The sequence below is a fragment of the Pempheris klunzingeri genome, chromosome 6, assembly GCF_042242105.1.
Source record: "Pempheris klunzingeri isolate RE-2024b chromosome 6, fPemKlu1.hap1, whole genome shotgun sequence".
Taxonomy (NCBI): Eukaryota; Metazoa; Chordata; class Actinopteri; order Acropomatiformes; family Pempheridae; genus Pempheris; species Pempheris klunzingeri.
The window spans coordinates 4,719,973-4,737,515 of record NC_092017.1 but is presented as its reverse complement, the minus strand read 5'-3'; the positions used below and the strand labels follow the sequence as shown (position 1 = coordinate 4,737,515).

Genomic DNA, 17,543 nt, shown 5'->3' with positions numbered 1-17,543 from the left:
GTTTCACAGTGTGTTACCCACTGACACAAAACAGATGCCAAGAAACATCCCATGCACAGCAAAATAATAAGAAAATAAGGTCATCAGGCAAAAGGCTGCAGGTATTGAGCAGGATTTTTTGAGTCCATGCATTGTTTTTTCAGGTAAATGATACTCATTCTACCCTAAAAAGGGTCGCTGAAAGAAAATGCTGAGTACACAAATAATTAGAAATGTGAGTTCTTGCACTTTTGAAAAAAGCACTACCCCTGGAACAGAGACTTTTTTTTGAGGGGGCAAAAATAATACACCTAGAAATCAATTTAGATGTTGGCCCCCGGTGTGGAAACGCACTGGGTTCCTCTAGAGGTTCCTACTTCCCGGAAAAAGTTAGATATTAGAATTTGTATGACGAAGCAAATGGGTACACACCAATATCTTATTGTAATTAATTAGGTATTCTGTCTACATGTATTGCTGCTCTGTCTACTACTCGACCCAAACTGGGGCCTATAAGGCAAAGTAAGTCTACCTCTTAAATCTACCGTTAGACAACAAGCACACCTAAACCCTCACTGAATGCAGTGATTAACTAGCTTTAAATGCATCATACATTTTATGGCCCAGGTGTTTACCTCGTGAACCTCAGCGTAGATGTGTTTTATACCAAATTTAATAGAATGTAGCACTGAAAGCTCTTGGTCATGGTATACTTTGTACAGATCAATGAGTAAAGCATGAAACTAACACTGGGGCTATCCAAGCTTACAGGGTCCTCCTGGAGCACTAAATAAATAGTGCTTAAAACTTAATCTAGTTTTTGTGAGGGGAGGTTCAATGCCTTACTCTTGGACACAAGAGATGGGAGATAGAATGTGAGATCGTACTTTCACTGTAGAGTCTCCTCAGGCCACACTGTCACTTTAACTGACAGCAGTGATTACACATTAATTCAGGCTGAATGCTGAAATGATGGATAAACCACTCAAAGACAAACTTACTCAATGTATGAAACACAATTGTGTTAGTTATTGGCAGTAATTTGACCATCTTCTCTGCTTTCATTTCTGTCAACTGCATTTTTTATTTTTATTTCGATGCATTCTTACAAGAATGCAGCCTTATAAGACCAAAGCAGACATGATGGTCTCTGTGATGAATTACCAAACTCAAGCCTGTTTCCAATCTTTGCAAATTGATTTTCATGCTACACAGAATTACATGGTCACTAGTGGCTGCCTTGAAGGTAGGAAAAATATATACAAATATCACATGTGATTTTAGAAATGATTAGCAGAAACGCAACCTTTATTAAATTTATACTGAACAGTTGTAGGATCCTTTAAAGTAGAGATACTTATTTCCTTACATCCAATGGAAAGAAAACTATTCCCCTTTAAGACTGTTGGCCGCACAACATAAGTTGGCATTTTAATTCTCAGCAAACATCGGGTTCACTTATTTTGACGTTATAACAAGTTGGACCTGAAAGTGACTCACCTCCTCAGCTTAGCACTTACTGTACATTTAGTCTGGCCAACCTGTTTTCAAATCAAGTTCGTAGCAGCAGTCACGAAATCAGAGGCACAGTATGACATATGTAACATGATACAAATCAAGTGAAGCCGGAGGCAGTCACGACACTGAATCACTATGAATTACAACAAAAACATAGTGAAGGTTTAAAGTACCCATCTGCCTTTTAATCTGATGCTGAAGGTTAATAACTGTCTTAACATGAAGTTGCTGATTGAAGTTGTTCTTGTGCAACTCTACTTATTACATTCCATTAGTTGATGCATTATGGCTATAGGTTAATAGGACTTCTGTTAAAACAACATACCAGAAAGAGACTTTCACGTGTTATGTTTGCATTGACCTGCGGCGAGTAGTCAGCAAAGTCAGCGCGCTCACGTGCATGCTGTCTCCACCTTTGCAGTGGCTGGTGGAGAAGTATGAGGATGTGGTTGCTCACTTGTCTAAATTAACCACCACTTGCTAAACATTACAGTGGATCCCTTTCCCGTAACGCTGATCCTGTTTCAGAGATTCTTATCAGCTGACCGTCTGGACAGGACACACAGGTTTTTGTCAGAACATATTATGAGGCAAATCATGTGGGAGTCAAAGATCTGATATAAAAATGTTAAAACTTTATTAAAGATTTTTTGCAAGTGAAAGTTATAAGTGTAAAAACAGACAAAACAGACATGCATGAATTAAAAAAAACGCATACAAAAGTAGACTGGCTTACACAATGATCTTATCTATCTAAACCACTATTGTGACAGAGGCCAAGACTGCTAAAAACATTCAAATGCCTTTGGGATCCTTTGGGTCAGAGTTACATCTATAGCTAAATCCTGCTGCACTTAGATGGTTTTTCGTTAGTACAAGTTAAACACATCCCAATCATGTCATTTTGTACAAATTATCAGCTTTCATGACACCATGTCAAAATGTGCTGGCGATAGGGCAGTGTTCGTGACAGAGGTATAGACCTGCTGCATGCCAACTGAATGCACAAAGAATGCAGGGATACCTCTGTTAAGGTAAAGGTTAATCCACATATTCTTAAAATAGACGAGGCTAAATACAGTACTGGTAATGACCCCTGGTCTTAGACTGTTCATTTGCTGTAATCTGTGGGCTCCTCTCCCTCTTCTTTGAGTAAACACGTGCGCACCAGAGCCTCTGTGACGATGTAAGGGTCGCAGTTGGCAGACGGACGGCGGTCCTCAAAGTAGCCCTTCTTGTCGTGCCCCACCGAGCGAGGGATGCGGATGCTGGCGCCACGATTGGCCACGCCAGCCGAGAACTCGTCGATGTTTGAGGTTTCGTGACGACCGGTGAGGCGCCTGGCGTTGTCGAGCCCCCCTTTGGGATCGTAGGCCCGGATGTGATACCTGTGTCTCTTCGCCAACCTTTCGATCGACTCCTCGATGACTCTGTGAAGAAAACGGGGGATTAGTTCAAGTTCAAAATGGCGGCACAGTTCGTCGTGAAACAACGAGAGCTTGTTCTCACTTCAGTCCGCCATCCTCTCGCATTTCCTTTGTGCTGAAGTTGGTATGGCAGCCGGCACCGTTCCAGTTCCCTGAGATTGGTTTGGGGTCAAAGGACACCACCACTCCGAAGTCCTCACACACTCTGTGGAGGATGAACCGAGCGACCCAAAGATGATCCCCCATGTTGATACCTTCACAAGGCCCAACCTGGAACTCCCACTGAAACACAAGAGACAGCATTAGTGACGCTGTAATTATACAGTCTAACTCACTGACTAATCTAGCTTAATTTTGCAATGAAAGTGGGATGATAACAAATAAATAAGACAGCAGGACAATACCTGGGCTGGCATGACTTCAGCATTGGTTCCACAGATGTTAACTCCAGCGTATAGACAGGCTCTGTAGTGCGCCTCCACTACATCTCGTCCATACGCCTTATCTGCTCCCACTCCACAGTAATAAGGCCCTAATCAGGAGGAAAGAAACCAAACGTTAATGTTAAACTGTACGTATTATATTTCTATAAACAACAAAAGACAGGTTAGAGACCTGGCACTCACCTTGTGGACCCGGGAAGCCATTGGAGGGCCAGCCGAAGGGATGTCCATCCGTGCCCAGGAGGGTGTACTCCTGCTCCATACCGAACCACGGGTGGTTGTTCTCCACCATGCTCATGATCTGTTTACAGGTGCGGCGCAGGTTGGTCTCTGGAACAATAACAGAGATCAGATGGAGTTTAAGACAGCTCCAACTGCAGCACTTTCCAGCTTTGCTCTCATGGGGCCTACCGGTAGGATTGCGGTTGTACTTGAGCACCTCGCAGAGCACCAGCTTGTTGGGGTCTTTTCTAAACGGGTCCCTGAATATGGCTGCAGGGATCAGGAACATGTCGCTGTTGGAGCCCTCTGACTGGTAGGTGCTGGAGCCATCGAAGTTCCACTCAGGAAGATCTGACACAGAGAAGCAACTGAAATCAATGACCCACTTCCAAGTCTCACAAGTACCTTAAACCATGTTTACCACATGCTGTTGCAGACGTCGGTACTGGTCACGCTGAGCCAGATCTTACCCTCAATCGTCTTGGGTTCAAAATCCAAAGTTCTAGTCTTGCAGCGCAGTCCCTCTCCAGACCCATCTATCCAGATGTACATGGCTTGGACCATGTCCCCCTGAGGGAGATCCATGTACTGCTGTTTAACAGCTTTGTTCAGTTGTGAACTTGCTGAAGTGGCCATTTTCTTGACCCCAGGACCTGCAGAGTGAAGAGGACCGACGGTGAGCTCCACACAGTGGAGTCTGAATGTGAGATGGTGCACACTACCACAAAAGGCACACGAGGCCGACACAGAAAAGCTTCGACTACATCTTATTGACGATGACGCTCTCCAAGGCAATGGCCGCTAACACCACAGCACATCAGTGATCAAAACATGATCAGGTGTGATCGAGTGGTGCAGTTGTTGTCTTACCTTGTGTTAAGTGTAGGAGAAGATCAAGAGGTTCACAGAGTGTGTAGACGCGTAGACGGTGCGATGCTTTCTATTGTTTTTCATTCCTGCTCCCTTCTCCGCTTCCACGCTGGATTTATAGAGCTGCAGAGGGACTCCGCTGCCTCTGATTGGCCCGACAGGAACGTGATCAGCTCGTGATGAGGAGATGCGAAGTCACTCATCACACACCGAGGAGAACAACAAAGACCAGAGACCAGAGGGGCTTTCCGCCCTCATCGAGCCCCCATCGGCACGAATAATACAAGAAGTACAGTGAAGCAAGAATCCGAGGGTTTAAAACGGGGACCCGCTGACAGAAAGAGACTGATCCTAAGTGATAAACAGGTGGTGCGCCCCCTAGTGGCTGAACCTGCTTCTCATTGACAGAACACTTTGTTCCCACAAGTTCAAATAGAACTCTAATGGTTAGAGACTAGAGCCTGCTGTCACACCATGTGCTGCTGCACTGTACTGTAATATGCTACACTACAGTACTGCACTGCACTATACTGTAATATACTACACTACAGTACTGCACTGCACTATACTGTAATATACTACACTACAGTACTGCACTGCACTATACTGTAATATACTACACTACAGTACTGCACTGCACTATACTGTAATATACTACACTACAGTACTGCACTGCACTATACTGTAATATACTACACTACAGTACTGCACTACACTATACTGTAATATACTACACTACAGTACTGCACTGCACTATACTGTAATATGCTACACTACTGCACTGCACTATACTGTAATATACTACACTACAGTACTGCACTACACTATACTGTAATATGCTACACTACAGTACTGCACTGCACTATACTGTAATATGCTACACTACTGCACTGCACTATACTGTAATATGCTACACTACAGTACTGTACTATACTACTACACTATACTGTAATATGCTACAGTACTGCACTACACTATACTGTAATATGCTACACTACAGTACTGCACTGCACTATACTGTAATATGCTACACTACTGCACTACACTATACTGTAATATGCTACACTACAGTACTGCACTACACTATACTGTAATATACTACACTACAGTACTGTACTATACTACTACACTATACTGTAATATACTACACTACACTATACTGTAATATACTACACTACAGTACTGCACTGCACTATACTGTAATATGCTACACTACAGTACTGCACTACACTATACTGTAATATACTACACTACTGCACTACACTATACTGCAATATACTACACTACAGTACTGTACTATACTACTACACTATACTGTAATATACTACACTACACTATACTGTAATATACTACACTGCTGTACTACACTACACTATACTGTAATATACTACACTACTGTACTATGCTATACTACTACTGTATATACTACTGTACTATACTACAACTTTATATTCTACACTATACTATACTATACTATACTGCTAAACTATGTCAGTGGTGAAAGGCAAGGCATTTATATGCCACTATTCAGACACAAGGCAATTCAAAGTGCTTTACAGGGACATCTAATCATACTGATAATAAGACACAGAAAATTTTAGAATAGCATGTATAAGTCAATAAAACCACAAGGCAAACACATGCAAATGAAAAGGAATTGCATTTAAAGGAAAATGAAAAAATGATGGCAAGCGGATAAATTGTTAAAATGTTATATCTATAAATATCTGTCTAAGTATTCACAACATTTACTTAAGGAAAAGTTGTAATACCAAGGTGCAAAAATACTCCGTTAGAAATTAAACTCCTGCATTCCAAATCTTATTTAAGTGAAGAAAAAAAGTATTAGCATCAAAATATGCTTAAAAATACCAAAAGTGAAAGTCCCTATGTGCAGAGTGGCTCATTTCAAGATTATACATATTATGTTACTGGATTATATTTATTGATGTATTCATGGGTTCATCACTTAAATGTTACAGATGGAAAAGGTGGAGCTCATTTAATGTATGTGTACACGTGTATTTGTACACATTGGTTGACTGACACAAAATGTCCAAACCAATATTAAAACCAGACCCACACCTTTGCTGCACTATGCTTTTGTAACCTCGATATCATACCGTATATACTTTTATACAAGTGGTGGATGAAGCAACAGTTTAAAAATGCTCCACTGTCAGTGAAAGTTAAATCTTAATCAAGTAAAATTACAGAAGCATCTAATTTACTGTTTTATTGGATGATTATGGTTCATTAACACAAGCAGCATTTTAATTCTGATGCTGTTGGAGCTGTTCGTTTGGACGACTTTATACACTGTTGGGTAGTTTGATCTACAGCAGTGTGTCATGCTTTATTAGTTCATGTATTCTGTATGTAATCAGCGCAGAGACGACAACAATAAAATAAATGTTGTAGAGCTAAAAGTTTGATATCTCACCCTGAAACAGTAGAGTTGAAGTATAATGTGGCAGAAAGTGGAAATACTCGAGTGAAGGGAAGGAGTACCTAGTAAATTTCTACCACTGTGTAAAAGTACAGAGGTTTTGTCAGCAAAATGTATTTATAACATCAAAAGTAAAAGTACTCAATATACACTGTTGCCCATAAACTTGGAATAATTGTTCAATACCCCCAATTTAGTTAAAGCCTGAATACACAGTTTGCAAAAGTTAATTGTGGTTTAAGTTTCACTGTAATATGTTTGGAAGAGTTTGATCAATAAAGTTGAGAAGATATAAACTTTATTTATAAAGAATAAATCACATTGTCACAATCATTTCATGAGAAGCGGTAAAAAACATTTTATTCCAACTTTATGGGCAACAGTGTATACGAGAATTTATTTATTACTAATTCATCAGCATGTAAGCTGTACTCAATTGTGGCTGTTTGAGCTTCAGTTAAATCTGACATATATTTTGTGCCACATATTTATGTGAAATTTTAATGAAAGTAACAGTGAAATACAGGGAAGAAAAAGCACAAAATGTCCCTTTGAGTTGTATGGAAGTGGAAGCATATAGAATACCATGAAAATAATGCAAAGCAAAATAAGCAAAGCACGTTTGCCCAGTGTAACTGTAAACCGTTTCTTTGTTATTGGACACAATGGACAGACAGACATACAGACAAAGACAAAGCAGTTACAATATATATGTGGTGGGAGAGATTAGATACAGTTGTATTTCCATCATTGTTTCACACTAAGCTATACAATACAACACATATTGATGTGGCAGCTGTGAGCAGGCGGTCCTTTAGTGAACTTGGCGTTATATTTGGTGGTGAGGAAAAGTTGGCTGAGATTTCTGCTATTACAGTCCTACCTTTAAACAGACAGATGGCTCCTCCAGAACAGGTTTTTCCACTTAGAACTGATTGAACAACAGTAACTCTGTAACCTGATAGGAAGATTCTTTGCCACTGAACACAGGTAAGCCCATAATTGTTAGACTTGGATGGCAAAAGCAAAAGAGTCTGTTGGTACATGACGTTTATATGTATGTTTTCACCTTCCTGTCTGCATAGTCAGCAATACAGGGATTAATGTATTGCTCAAGGATGCTAAAGCAGAGCAGGTTTGAACTGTTGAGTGTTGTACTGTTGTACTGTATGCTGTGTTGAGATCACAGACTTGGTGTGACACAAGCTGAGGACACAAGGCTACGGAAGCTGGGAAAGGTCATTATAGTTGGCGTTGGTTAATTAACAAAATTTTAAGCGCTACCAACACTTCAGTTCACCTCCATGAAATTTCAAGATGGTAATTTCACGATGTACTGAAAACTCTAATTCTAACAATTATTTAGGGTGCACGAATTTTAGTTGCTCAAATTCAACAGACCATTTTTCAAGGTTCAAGTTAGATATTAGAAAAAAAATCAGTTTGCTAAAATTAAGACATCACATGACCAAGAATTAATTTGGGCTACTGAGGATGAGCGATTGAACCTGAATCAAATCATCATCATATAATATATATATATATATTTAAAAAATTGGGCATTCTGTCTCTTGCACAATTCAAATGGTTACACTCTGATTACAGTCCACAGTCTTTGCTTCCATAGGAGGCCATTAGTCAACCTGAGAAAGGTCTTCACTTCAGTATTTTAACATTAGGTAGCTGCCGATTTACCCACCAACACATTTAGAAAACGTTTTACAGTGGAGGAAAACGGGCACCATCTTGACCACAAACACATACAGACATAGAGATGGCCAACAAATCTGTGCCTTCAAACTAAAAGCGCTCCAAAATGGAGCTGTGAGTCAAAGGAATGACCTCTACTCATGAGGTTGTACACAAAGCAACAGAAAACTTCATGAAGGAAGCAGTGTTATAGTACTCTGCCAAAAGCGAGGCTGCCAAAGCTCAAATTAGCAGAAAAAAACGAGGCATTTTTCCTGCCAGGCTTTATGTTGGCAGACAGAGTGGTCGCAGAAAAGGGGCCAAAAACAATGTTGCAGCAGCACTTTATACCTGCAAGGTTGGTAATGAGAACAGCTAGACTATTAATAGGTTTAGTATCACTGTAAATGCAAATACGTGTTTATAACACGGAGCAGTAACGTTTGCACATTATATTCTCTATTTAAAACATGTGAACCAAAACTATGTAAGGCCTCTGTATTTGGGGAGTGCAGCCAGACTGTGAGACAGTATAGTGCCATGTCACTGTGATGAAATATAAGCTCATGTACAGAGTTCCAGACATAGGCAGGGGGCAGAGGACTGAGCCCCCAGACCTCCAGAGACTGACACACAGCTAGACTGAAATGACGTGAAATGAGACCTGCTGAACAAGGCGTGTCGCTGAGATTCCACACACCTGTATGAAAGCCCCTGTCGGGTCCTTTCTGTCAGCACTCTATTTCTACAGCAAGAACACTGGTGGTGACACCCAGACTTTCGGCTTGTCATGAGTCCTTTGCTCTGTGTTGATCGCAGGCCTCAGTGCAGCTGCTGACCCTTTGGCTGGAGCTCCTGGAGTGTTTCTCAGGCTGTCTCCAAGGGGTCCACGTCTGCACATTTCATCTGACATGCACTGTAGGCTGTAGGCTAAGTCTTCCCACTGGCTAAGTCAGGCTAAGTCTTCCTACAGGCTTAGACTATCGGGCCAACTACAAGTTTCTATCACATTGTGACAAGCTTAATCAAATCAGAGTCACATGTCCAATTACCTCATTATCTAAAACTATTAAACTTAACACCAGAAAATCACTTTGCACTGTCCTCTCAACGCTATCTTTGCTGCCATCTGCAGTCAGACAGCGACATCCAGTGGCTGAAATGTAGGAGAGCAGAAAATGGCTCCTTTGCCTTGAGTGCTGTTGAGCTGTATGTGAAAAGTGTGTGTTTGCTGTGGGGCTGCATGAGAACTAACACTCCTCACACAGCTCGGAGCTCCACGGACTCACAGAAGATACAATAAGTGTCTCTTTACTGGATCATCTTCTGCTAGAGACATGTAGGAAGAAATGAAAGGGCCGTGAAAAGTCACATTATCAGATCAGATAGGTCAGGGGTGTCCAAACTACGGCCCGCGGGCCAACTACGGCCCGTGGTCCAATTTTCATTGGCCTGCAGGAAATTCTAAAAATGTATTCGAACACGGCCCACACATGGAACCTGCACTGGACTGTGTTGTACTTGTTAGTCTCACCACTAGGGGGAGTAACTGTATAACTATAAACTAACTATAAAATGAGTAATAGAAGAAGAAATGTGCTACAGGTGACCCAAAATGGCAGAATTAAGGAAACGAAAGAGATGAGTGTAGTGTAGAAAGGTGAGTGTAGAAAGTTTGAGACGCAGTGTGCGATGAGAGCAGAGCTAATAACTAATCAAGATCACTTTTGCATTACGGAGGAGCTGCTTGATGTTAGCAGTCTAAAGAGCACCACGACGGGTGAGGATGTTTTTGAAGCTGTGCCAGATGCAGTTGGCATGATGGGACTTAAATGGGAAGAGCTGTGTGGAGGTATGATGGATGGAGCTCCAGCTGGGACAGCTACGATGTCCACCAAGGAGCAAGAAAGTGGAGGTAAGGCTGTTAATTTGAGCACCAGGGCTCTAGCACAGACTATTTCAAGCTTCCCTCTCTGATGCTGGTGCGGGGGGGGGGCATTTTTAGTGGATCTCACTGATCACCTGAACAAGAGCCTACAAGGCAAAGACCAGCTTGTACCACAACTAATAAATGAAAGCCCACTAATGGAAAGGCTGTTTTTTTTTTCTTGAATCATATTCAGTTATCAAGCAGAATTTACCTACATTTAATTGATTTTGCCAACTTTAATCCACTAGAGGTGAGGTATATACATCACCTCTAGTAGATCAAAGTTAGCAGCATAGCTCACTTCTAGTGAGCTGCCCAGCCCTTTGGATGTTTTTCTGTATGTGGCCCTCAGTGAAAAAAGTTTGGACACCCCTGAGATAGGTCTTCAGTGGTCAGACTTTTAATAGATTTGAAACATACATACATTGTCATATCAGTCATACATTGCTATATTTTTCTTTTTCATTCAGTCTGTGCTTGTGATCAGCATAACTACGACATGTATTCTGTCGGATGCGTAACAAACACTTCTGCTCTCTGTGAGGGGATGTACACATTATGTGACTGCCTTTAACCTACAGTACACAAACGCCTCTGAGATGGACACATTAAAGACACCGATGATGATTTAAGATTTCAGCTGCACTTTTCTACGTGCAGTATTCCTTCCTGAAATCCACATTATTATTATTATTATTATTATTATTATTATTATTATTGCTGCACAGCAGATTTGAAATAAAATTTAGTGATATAATGTGTCATTTGTGCCTGTGCTGTAATCACACCTAAAGCTGAAATAGAACGTTATTACAAATCATTTAACATTTTCAATATTTATTTAGTTCTACCACAGGACAGCAAAACATCACAAAATCCCATCATGTAGAGGGCTGCACAGACATTTGGGGACTGCACTTCACTTCATAACTAAATGTCTTTGTCCCTCACTGAAGAATTTATGACTATACCAATACGTTTCATTGAGTTTGATCTCTCCTACTTTGCTATTAAGTCCATTCTCAGTGTGTGTGCACTAGAAGTTTTAGGTTCCCACATCACACTTGTGTATGCTGCATGTTGGACCGTGATTGGCCTGGTCTCCATGTGATGTCACTAAAGCCTGCTTGTGTGTTCACGTGTTAAACTGAGGTTTAAGGTAACAACAGAAAAACTGTTTCCCTTCAGCAGATGAAATGTGAAAGCAGCCTTCTAGTGTCACACATAGAAATTCAGTCGCAGCTTCAGACTAAATATAGTTTCCTCCGTGAGATGCTGTGTTAGCATGAACCACAGGGTGGCACAATCACTCCACCTTTAGTCTAAACAGTGTTCTCACTCTGATGAGAGCCAAAAACATCAGGCGTGCCAGTTTGCTGTTTTATTGGTATCAAACAACCTTGATATTAAAAGGTGATGGGTATTTAAATCCACTGTCGATCCAAACTCTTGATCTAAAACTTTTTTTTTTATTGTGGTTGTCAGTCCCAACATGCAGGAAGCTGACAGTGTTGATTTAGTAAAATTAATAAGTTCTTCATTTGCAGAAAAGATTATATTTGGTATATTTCATGTATTTCATGAAACGTAGCTACAAATAGAAACAAAGAGAAACCAATACTGCGCCACTTTTTCCATTTGTAGTGTCTTACAGTAATTCATGTTTGAGGACTGATATATTGGTCTGGTAATTTGCTCTCTGTCTCACTCCTTTGCCTTGGAATACTAAATATTTGGGGGAATTTAAAAACCATTAAGTCGGCCACATAAAAGAGAGCCAGGCTCACTGATGGTCATTTCACCCCTCAAACAGAAATGGTAATTGGCTAATTTCTGTTCTAACGTGTGCCATAAAAGCCTCGGCAGCCCTTTTAATTACGCCTCCATGAAAAGAGTTGCTTTGCACAATAAAAAATTGTGTCAATTAGTATGCAGAACAATGTTTAACATATCAGAAAATTAATCTACACAGCACTTTGAATTAAAAGTTTCTTTCTGGAATAACTAGGGCAGGCCAGCTGAGAGTGCTATTGTATGTGGTCTAAATTACTCCTTTGTTACCGCTGTTGAAAAGCAATTAAAACAGGGATTCGAGTGTGGTGGTATTCTTCACAAACCTGTCAGTGTTACATACTGGAAATAAAAAACGCTCTGTGTCTACTATCTTTTCAAACTGAAGCTCCGGCTCATTTCTGTTGAGCCTTGAAGTGAATTGGATTCTGAAAAGGATAAAGTATGGAGAAATTGGAGGCTAAACAGAGAGTCTGGGACGTTTCTTGCCAAAGGAAGTCCTGTTTACTCATGTTATTGTTACGGAAGAGATGAGCCTATCTGATACCTCGCTCTTATTAATGGTGAAGGACTGTACGGCTGGAATTTAAACCGCCTTAGGCCGTGTTTTTATGCTGCTGGGCCATATTTCTCCTCCATACATCCTCCAGTTGTGCCATGACTGTTTTACAGCATTTTATTCTCAAGGCTTTTTTTTCCTGTTTTTTTAAGCACAATCTTGCTGGTTTTATTAGTTGTTTTTATTATTTAGTGTTATTAAGTTAGATGTAACAATCTATATTGTCTACTACATATCTAAATATTCGCATTATTACATTTTAAGCCAGCTAATGAGGCGTGCATGGCAAAACACGATGCCATTTTCCCCAGGTCTCGGGTCTGATCAATGTCAACCCAGCTTCTCCATCTAAATGCCAGCAGCCTACTTCCTAGTGAGAACCACCCCAGAGGCAGTCGACAGCAGCTCATTTCCCTAAAACACACTCTTTTAATTAAACAAACGAGCATAATAAAGGCAAGAAAAAGAAAAGGAGATGCTTCTGCTATTCCCGTGTGAGGAGAAGTTCATTAATATTTAGAGACCCTGTGGGCTTCCAGACATTTTCTGCCGCTCTGCTCGGCCTTTGCCAGTAATAAGGTGGCATGGTACAGGCATGCTGCTACTGCTGTGTCTAAATGACTGTACACTGTGCCCTGATTAGAGGTAGAAATACTGTACTCGTGACAAAGATGCTTGCTGGACTTTGACTGTTTCTGTTGCATTTTCCTAATTTCTGTGTGAGAGGAGCGGCTTTGCTTTCTGCCAAGAATTACATTGGGAAATTAACTGACAACAAGACACCAGCAAGTCACTGCTCCTTTTCTACAGTAAACAAACCAAATGTAGTGTGTTACTAAGTGAGGTTTGAGTGATTTTTTTTTTTTATTTTACCTAAAAACACTTAACGTCTGCTATCCCTTAAGTGAATTGCAGAGAGCCAGGCTAGCTGTTTCCCCCTGTTTCCGGTGGTTTTGCTAAATTAAGCTAAGCTAACTGCCCCAGCATCATATTTAACAGACAGATATGAGGGTGACATTCATTTTTTGATCTTCTAATCAAGCTCTCAACTACTTAGCAAAAAAAGTTGAATTTAAGAATATATTTTTTTAGCTCTCTAAATTTGTTCTAAACTATTAATGTTGCAACTCTATAGACTCAAATAAAGGTAAAGATAATTGGTAAAGAAAGAATAAAAAGCAATAGGTGTGAAACACAGTTCCTGAAATTCTAACTAGCACTAGTGAATGTGTTTATATTAGTAGTTGATCAAATAACTATACCTGTAATACAAAAGATGGCAATGATAGCAACAAACCCACAGATATTTTTCACCCAGCTCTACAGTTTCTCCTCAGGATTCCTGAGCAGTTTACTGTCTTTCAGCTCATAGTTCGCAGCTTCAGCATACAGCTGTCCATAGAAAAAAGATCAGACAAAACCACAGCACCAAACAGCCACCAGACACAGTTTGTGACTAGCTGGTGGACACAGTGGAGCAGTTAGCAGCTACAGAGATTGATATTTTCCTCGGGAGTTGGTGGAGACCAAAACAGAGAGTGAATACAGGAGAGTCAATACTGGGCTTAAATTCAAAATTCCTAAAGAATGCTAATCTTGCTCTCTGTCAGAACTCCCACATTAAACAGATTTCTAGAACTGCCTTTTTCCATCTACGTAATATTGCCAAAATCAGGCCCATCATATCCACTGATGATGCAGAAAAATTGGTCCATGCATTTGTCACTTCTAGGTTGGACTATTGTAACTCTTTATTATCAGGCTGCCCCAATAAGTCGTTAAAGACTCTCCAGCTGGTCCAGAACGCTGCTGCTCGTGCTCTGATGAGAACTAAAAGAAGAGACCATATTTCTCCTGTACTGGCTTCTCTTCATTGGCTTCCAGTAAAATCTAGAATAGAGTTTAAAATCCTTCTCCTCACCTACAAGGCTCTTAAGGGTCAGGCCCCATCATATCTTAAAGAGCTTATAGTACCGTACTACCCCACTAGAGCACTGCGCTCCCAGAATGCAGGTCTACTGGTGGTTCCCAAAGTCTCCAAAAGTAGTTCAGGAGGCAGAGCTTTCAGCTATCAGGCTCCTCTCCTGTGGAATCTCCTTCCAGTTTGGGTTCGGGGGGCAGACACCCTCTCTACATTTAAGAGTAGACTAAAAACCTTCCTTTTTGACAAAGCATATATTTAAGGGCTGGCTCAGGCCTTAGACCAGCCCCTAGTTATGCTGCTATAGGCTCAGACTGCCGGGGGACTCCTATGGCTCCTCTATTCTCTATCCTCCTCTTCCTCTCCATCGTTATGTCTCATGTCAGCCAAATGTCTGCCTCTAACTTGTTATCTTCCCCGGAGCGTTTCTGTACTTTCTCATCTCTCAGGTTCCTGTGGATCCTGTGGATCCTGGTCCTGGCCCTGCTGATGTGGTTCTCTGGTTCCTGTGGGTCCTGGACCCGGTCCCGCTGATGTGGTTCTCTGGTTCCTGTGGATCCTGGTCCTGGTTCTGCTGATGTGGTTCCCTGGTTCCTATGGATCCTGGTCCTGGCCCCGCTGATGTGGTTCTCCACCAGCCAATGGATGTGCGTCTGTCCAAGGCTACAGCCTGTCCGTCCTTGGGAGCTGGATCTCTCCTTCACTGTGGTGCTCCCGGAGGTTTCTCTTTTCCCACTGGGTTTTTTGAGTTTTTCCTTCCCGAAGAAGGAGGGTCATAAAGGGCAGGTGATGCCTCGGACTGATCCACCGGACTGATCCATTGGCCTCATCGACTGCTGGACTCTTTATTAGATTGTTTGTTCGCTTACACTTGTTTATTTCAGTGAACTTTGTAAAGCACTATGAGACACTCTGTTGTGATATTGGGCTATACAAATAAAATTGAATTGAAATGAATTGAATTGAATTGTCAGCTGGAGGTATCAATAGGCAACTATTTGCTAACAAGTAAGATCACCAAGTATGATAAACAATATTGTTTTTACAGCCTGTCCAAATTTTTGAGATATGATTACAAGAGCAGTCTACGTAGCATTTATTGCATTTGGAAGCTATTTTGGGTTCAGTTTGTTTAGGCAAGTTCACAGGGTTTGGGAATATTAAGTATTTTAAGTACCTTATTGTGCAAGATTCAGGGGAATGTTTCTCAAAATAACACTGCCATTTCTTGTGAACACAATGAATACCCGTTTTATTCCTCCTTTGGGGCTGAATGCAACTTTTGAAAAGCTCTGCAGTAAACCTGACTTTGATATCAAAGACAACTGCTTGTTTTGTTGGACGGGCGTTCCATACTGTAGGCTTGTTGTTGCCTTTGTAGTCATGTTGTTGCTTGTCTCTTAATTGACAGAGAAAGTAGACCAGAATGTTATGGATTGTGGGTGTTATCACCAGTCTAGCATCCCCTCAGCGTACCGCGCAACTCATTTCTCACTTTGGATGTAGGGGCTTGGAGCACGTCTCTTTCTTACAGCCCTCAGAAGTCAGGTGGCCCTCAGCCATTCCAGCTGTCTGTCGGGTGTCATTGTGAATCAGCATCAAGCAGGGGTGTAAAAGACAATCACACTGTTTTACATGCTACATTTGCCTTTAATCGAGGGGAAATCGTGCGCAGAGCCGAGCCCCAAATAGAAATCTCCAGCAACACTTCTGTGCATGTGTAATTAGGACAGTAAATCTTCCAATTAGCTTGTTGCATTGTCAGTGGTTATAGCAGCATCCAGAAGAGTTGGTGGGTGGAGGGTCTGGGGTGTGGTGGTGATAGTGTGTGTGTGTGTGTGTGTGTGTGTGTGTGTGTGTGTGGTTGTGCGGGGGGGTTTCAGCAGATGGCTGCATGCTGTCTTGAAGGCACACAGTCGTGGAACGGCGAGGCTAAGGCTGTGTCAGACGGTCCTCTGTCAGGCCACTGCCAGGAGCCCGTCGACCCCCCCCCCCCCACACCCCCCACCCCAGCAGCCACAGAAGCAGAAGTTAAGAATAGAGGAAGTCTTGTCACATTGCATGTAAAGACATCCTGTGTTCTGAGGGGTGATACACACTGGAAACAAACAATCTCCGCTCGGCCCTGATGTTTGTTTTTTTCCCCAAGTTATTAGTCCCTTTTGGTCAGATACTGTCACAGATCTGCACTGCTTACAGTCGAGTTTAGGCCTCAAGTTGACATAATCCAATGTGTGTCCTACTGTTGGGTCCTTTTATTGAAAAGAGTCTGAATATGAGGCTGGATTACTGTACCTATGCTGATATCATTAATTATGCTGTCACTTCTTCTCTTTTCAGTTTTTTTTATACTGTCAAGAGAGTGGACGAAAATGTTTTAATGAGGTGACAAAGATGCTTTGTGTAGGTTGCATGTGACTTATTTCAAAACTTAATACACCAAAGGCCTGAGATATAAGATTTGGATGTGTTGCAGTTTGGGGAATATAGAAATCCTGATTCTGTAGATGGAGGCAGAAAACGTAACAGTTCTTCCTTAGTTGGTCTGCTGCTAAAATGCACCCTATTTAGGACAAATCATTGCAGCTGCCCCAAGTCGTGCTTCAGCCCTTCTAAAATCCATTCTGACGCAGAGAACAAAAGCAGTTTCAGGGACTTCTTCCTCCTCCAGATGTTGAACTTGATTCGAAAAGAAAAGGTGATATTGAGGGGGGTTGGGAAAAAAGGGAGGGAGGGATGGGGGAA

At 41.5% G+C, this 17,543-nt stretch overlaps 1 protein-coding gene across 2 annotated transcripts; it reads right to left on the bottom strand.

Annotated features, from left to right (window-relative positions):
• Positions 1–2,110: 2,110 nt before the first annotated feature.
• glulb (glutamate-ammonia ligase (glutamine synthase) b) lies at positions 2,111–4,627 on the bottom strand. Of its 2 annotated transcripts, XM_070832437.1 has the most exons (7): positions 4,460–4,623; positions 4,060–4,242; positions 3,779–3,940; positions 3,551–3,697; positions 3,329–3,456; positions 3,007–3,206; positions 2,111–2,927 (listed from the first exon to the last, which is right to left on the bottom strand). In XM_070832437.1, exons 2-7 carry the CDS (start codon positions 4,223–4,225, stop codon positions 2,609–2,611), a joined length of 1,122 nt encoding a protein of 373 aa, XP_070688538.1. In that variant the 5' UTR covers positions 4,226–4,242; positions 4,460–4,623; the 3' UTR covers positions 2,111–2,608. The 2 variants fall into 2 exon arrangements, with proteins under 2 accessions (XP_070688538.1, XP_070688537.1); XM_070832436.1 differs by having other exon boundaries at positions 3,551–3,940; positions 4,460–4,627.
• Positions 4,628–17,543: the final 12,916 nt, after the last annotated feature.

What these genes read in the sequence shown, in the direction of transcription:
- glulb (XM_070832436.1), bottom strand. Translation starts at nt 4,225, where the DNA reads ATGGCCACTTCAGCAAGTTCACAACTGAACAAAGCTGTTAAACAGCAG. An exon ending in TGGCTTCCCGGGTCCACAAG is followed by an intron (nt 3,457 to 3,550) that starts GTGAGTGCCAGG and finishes CCTCCTGATTAG; the next exon opens with GGCCTTATTACTGTGGAGTG. An exon ending in CTGAAGTCATGCCAGCCCAG is followed by an intron (nt 3,207 to 3,328) that starts GTATTGTCCTGC and finishes CTTGTGTTTCAG; the next exon opens with TGGGAGTTCCAGGTTGGGCC.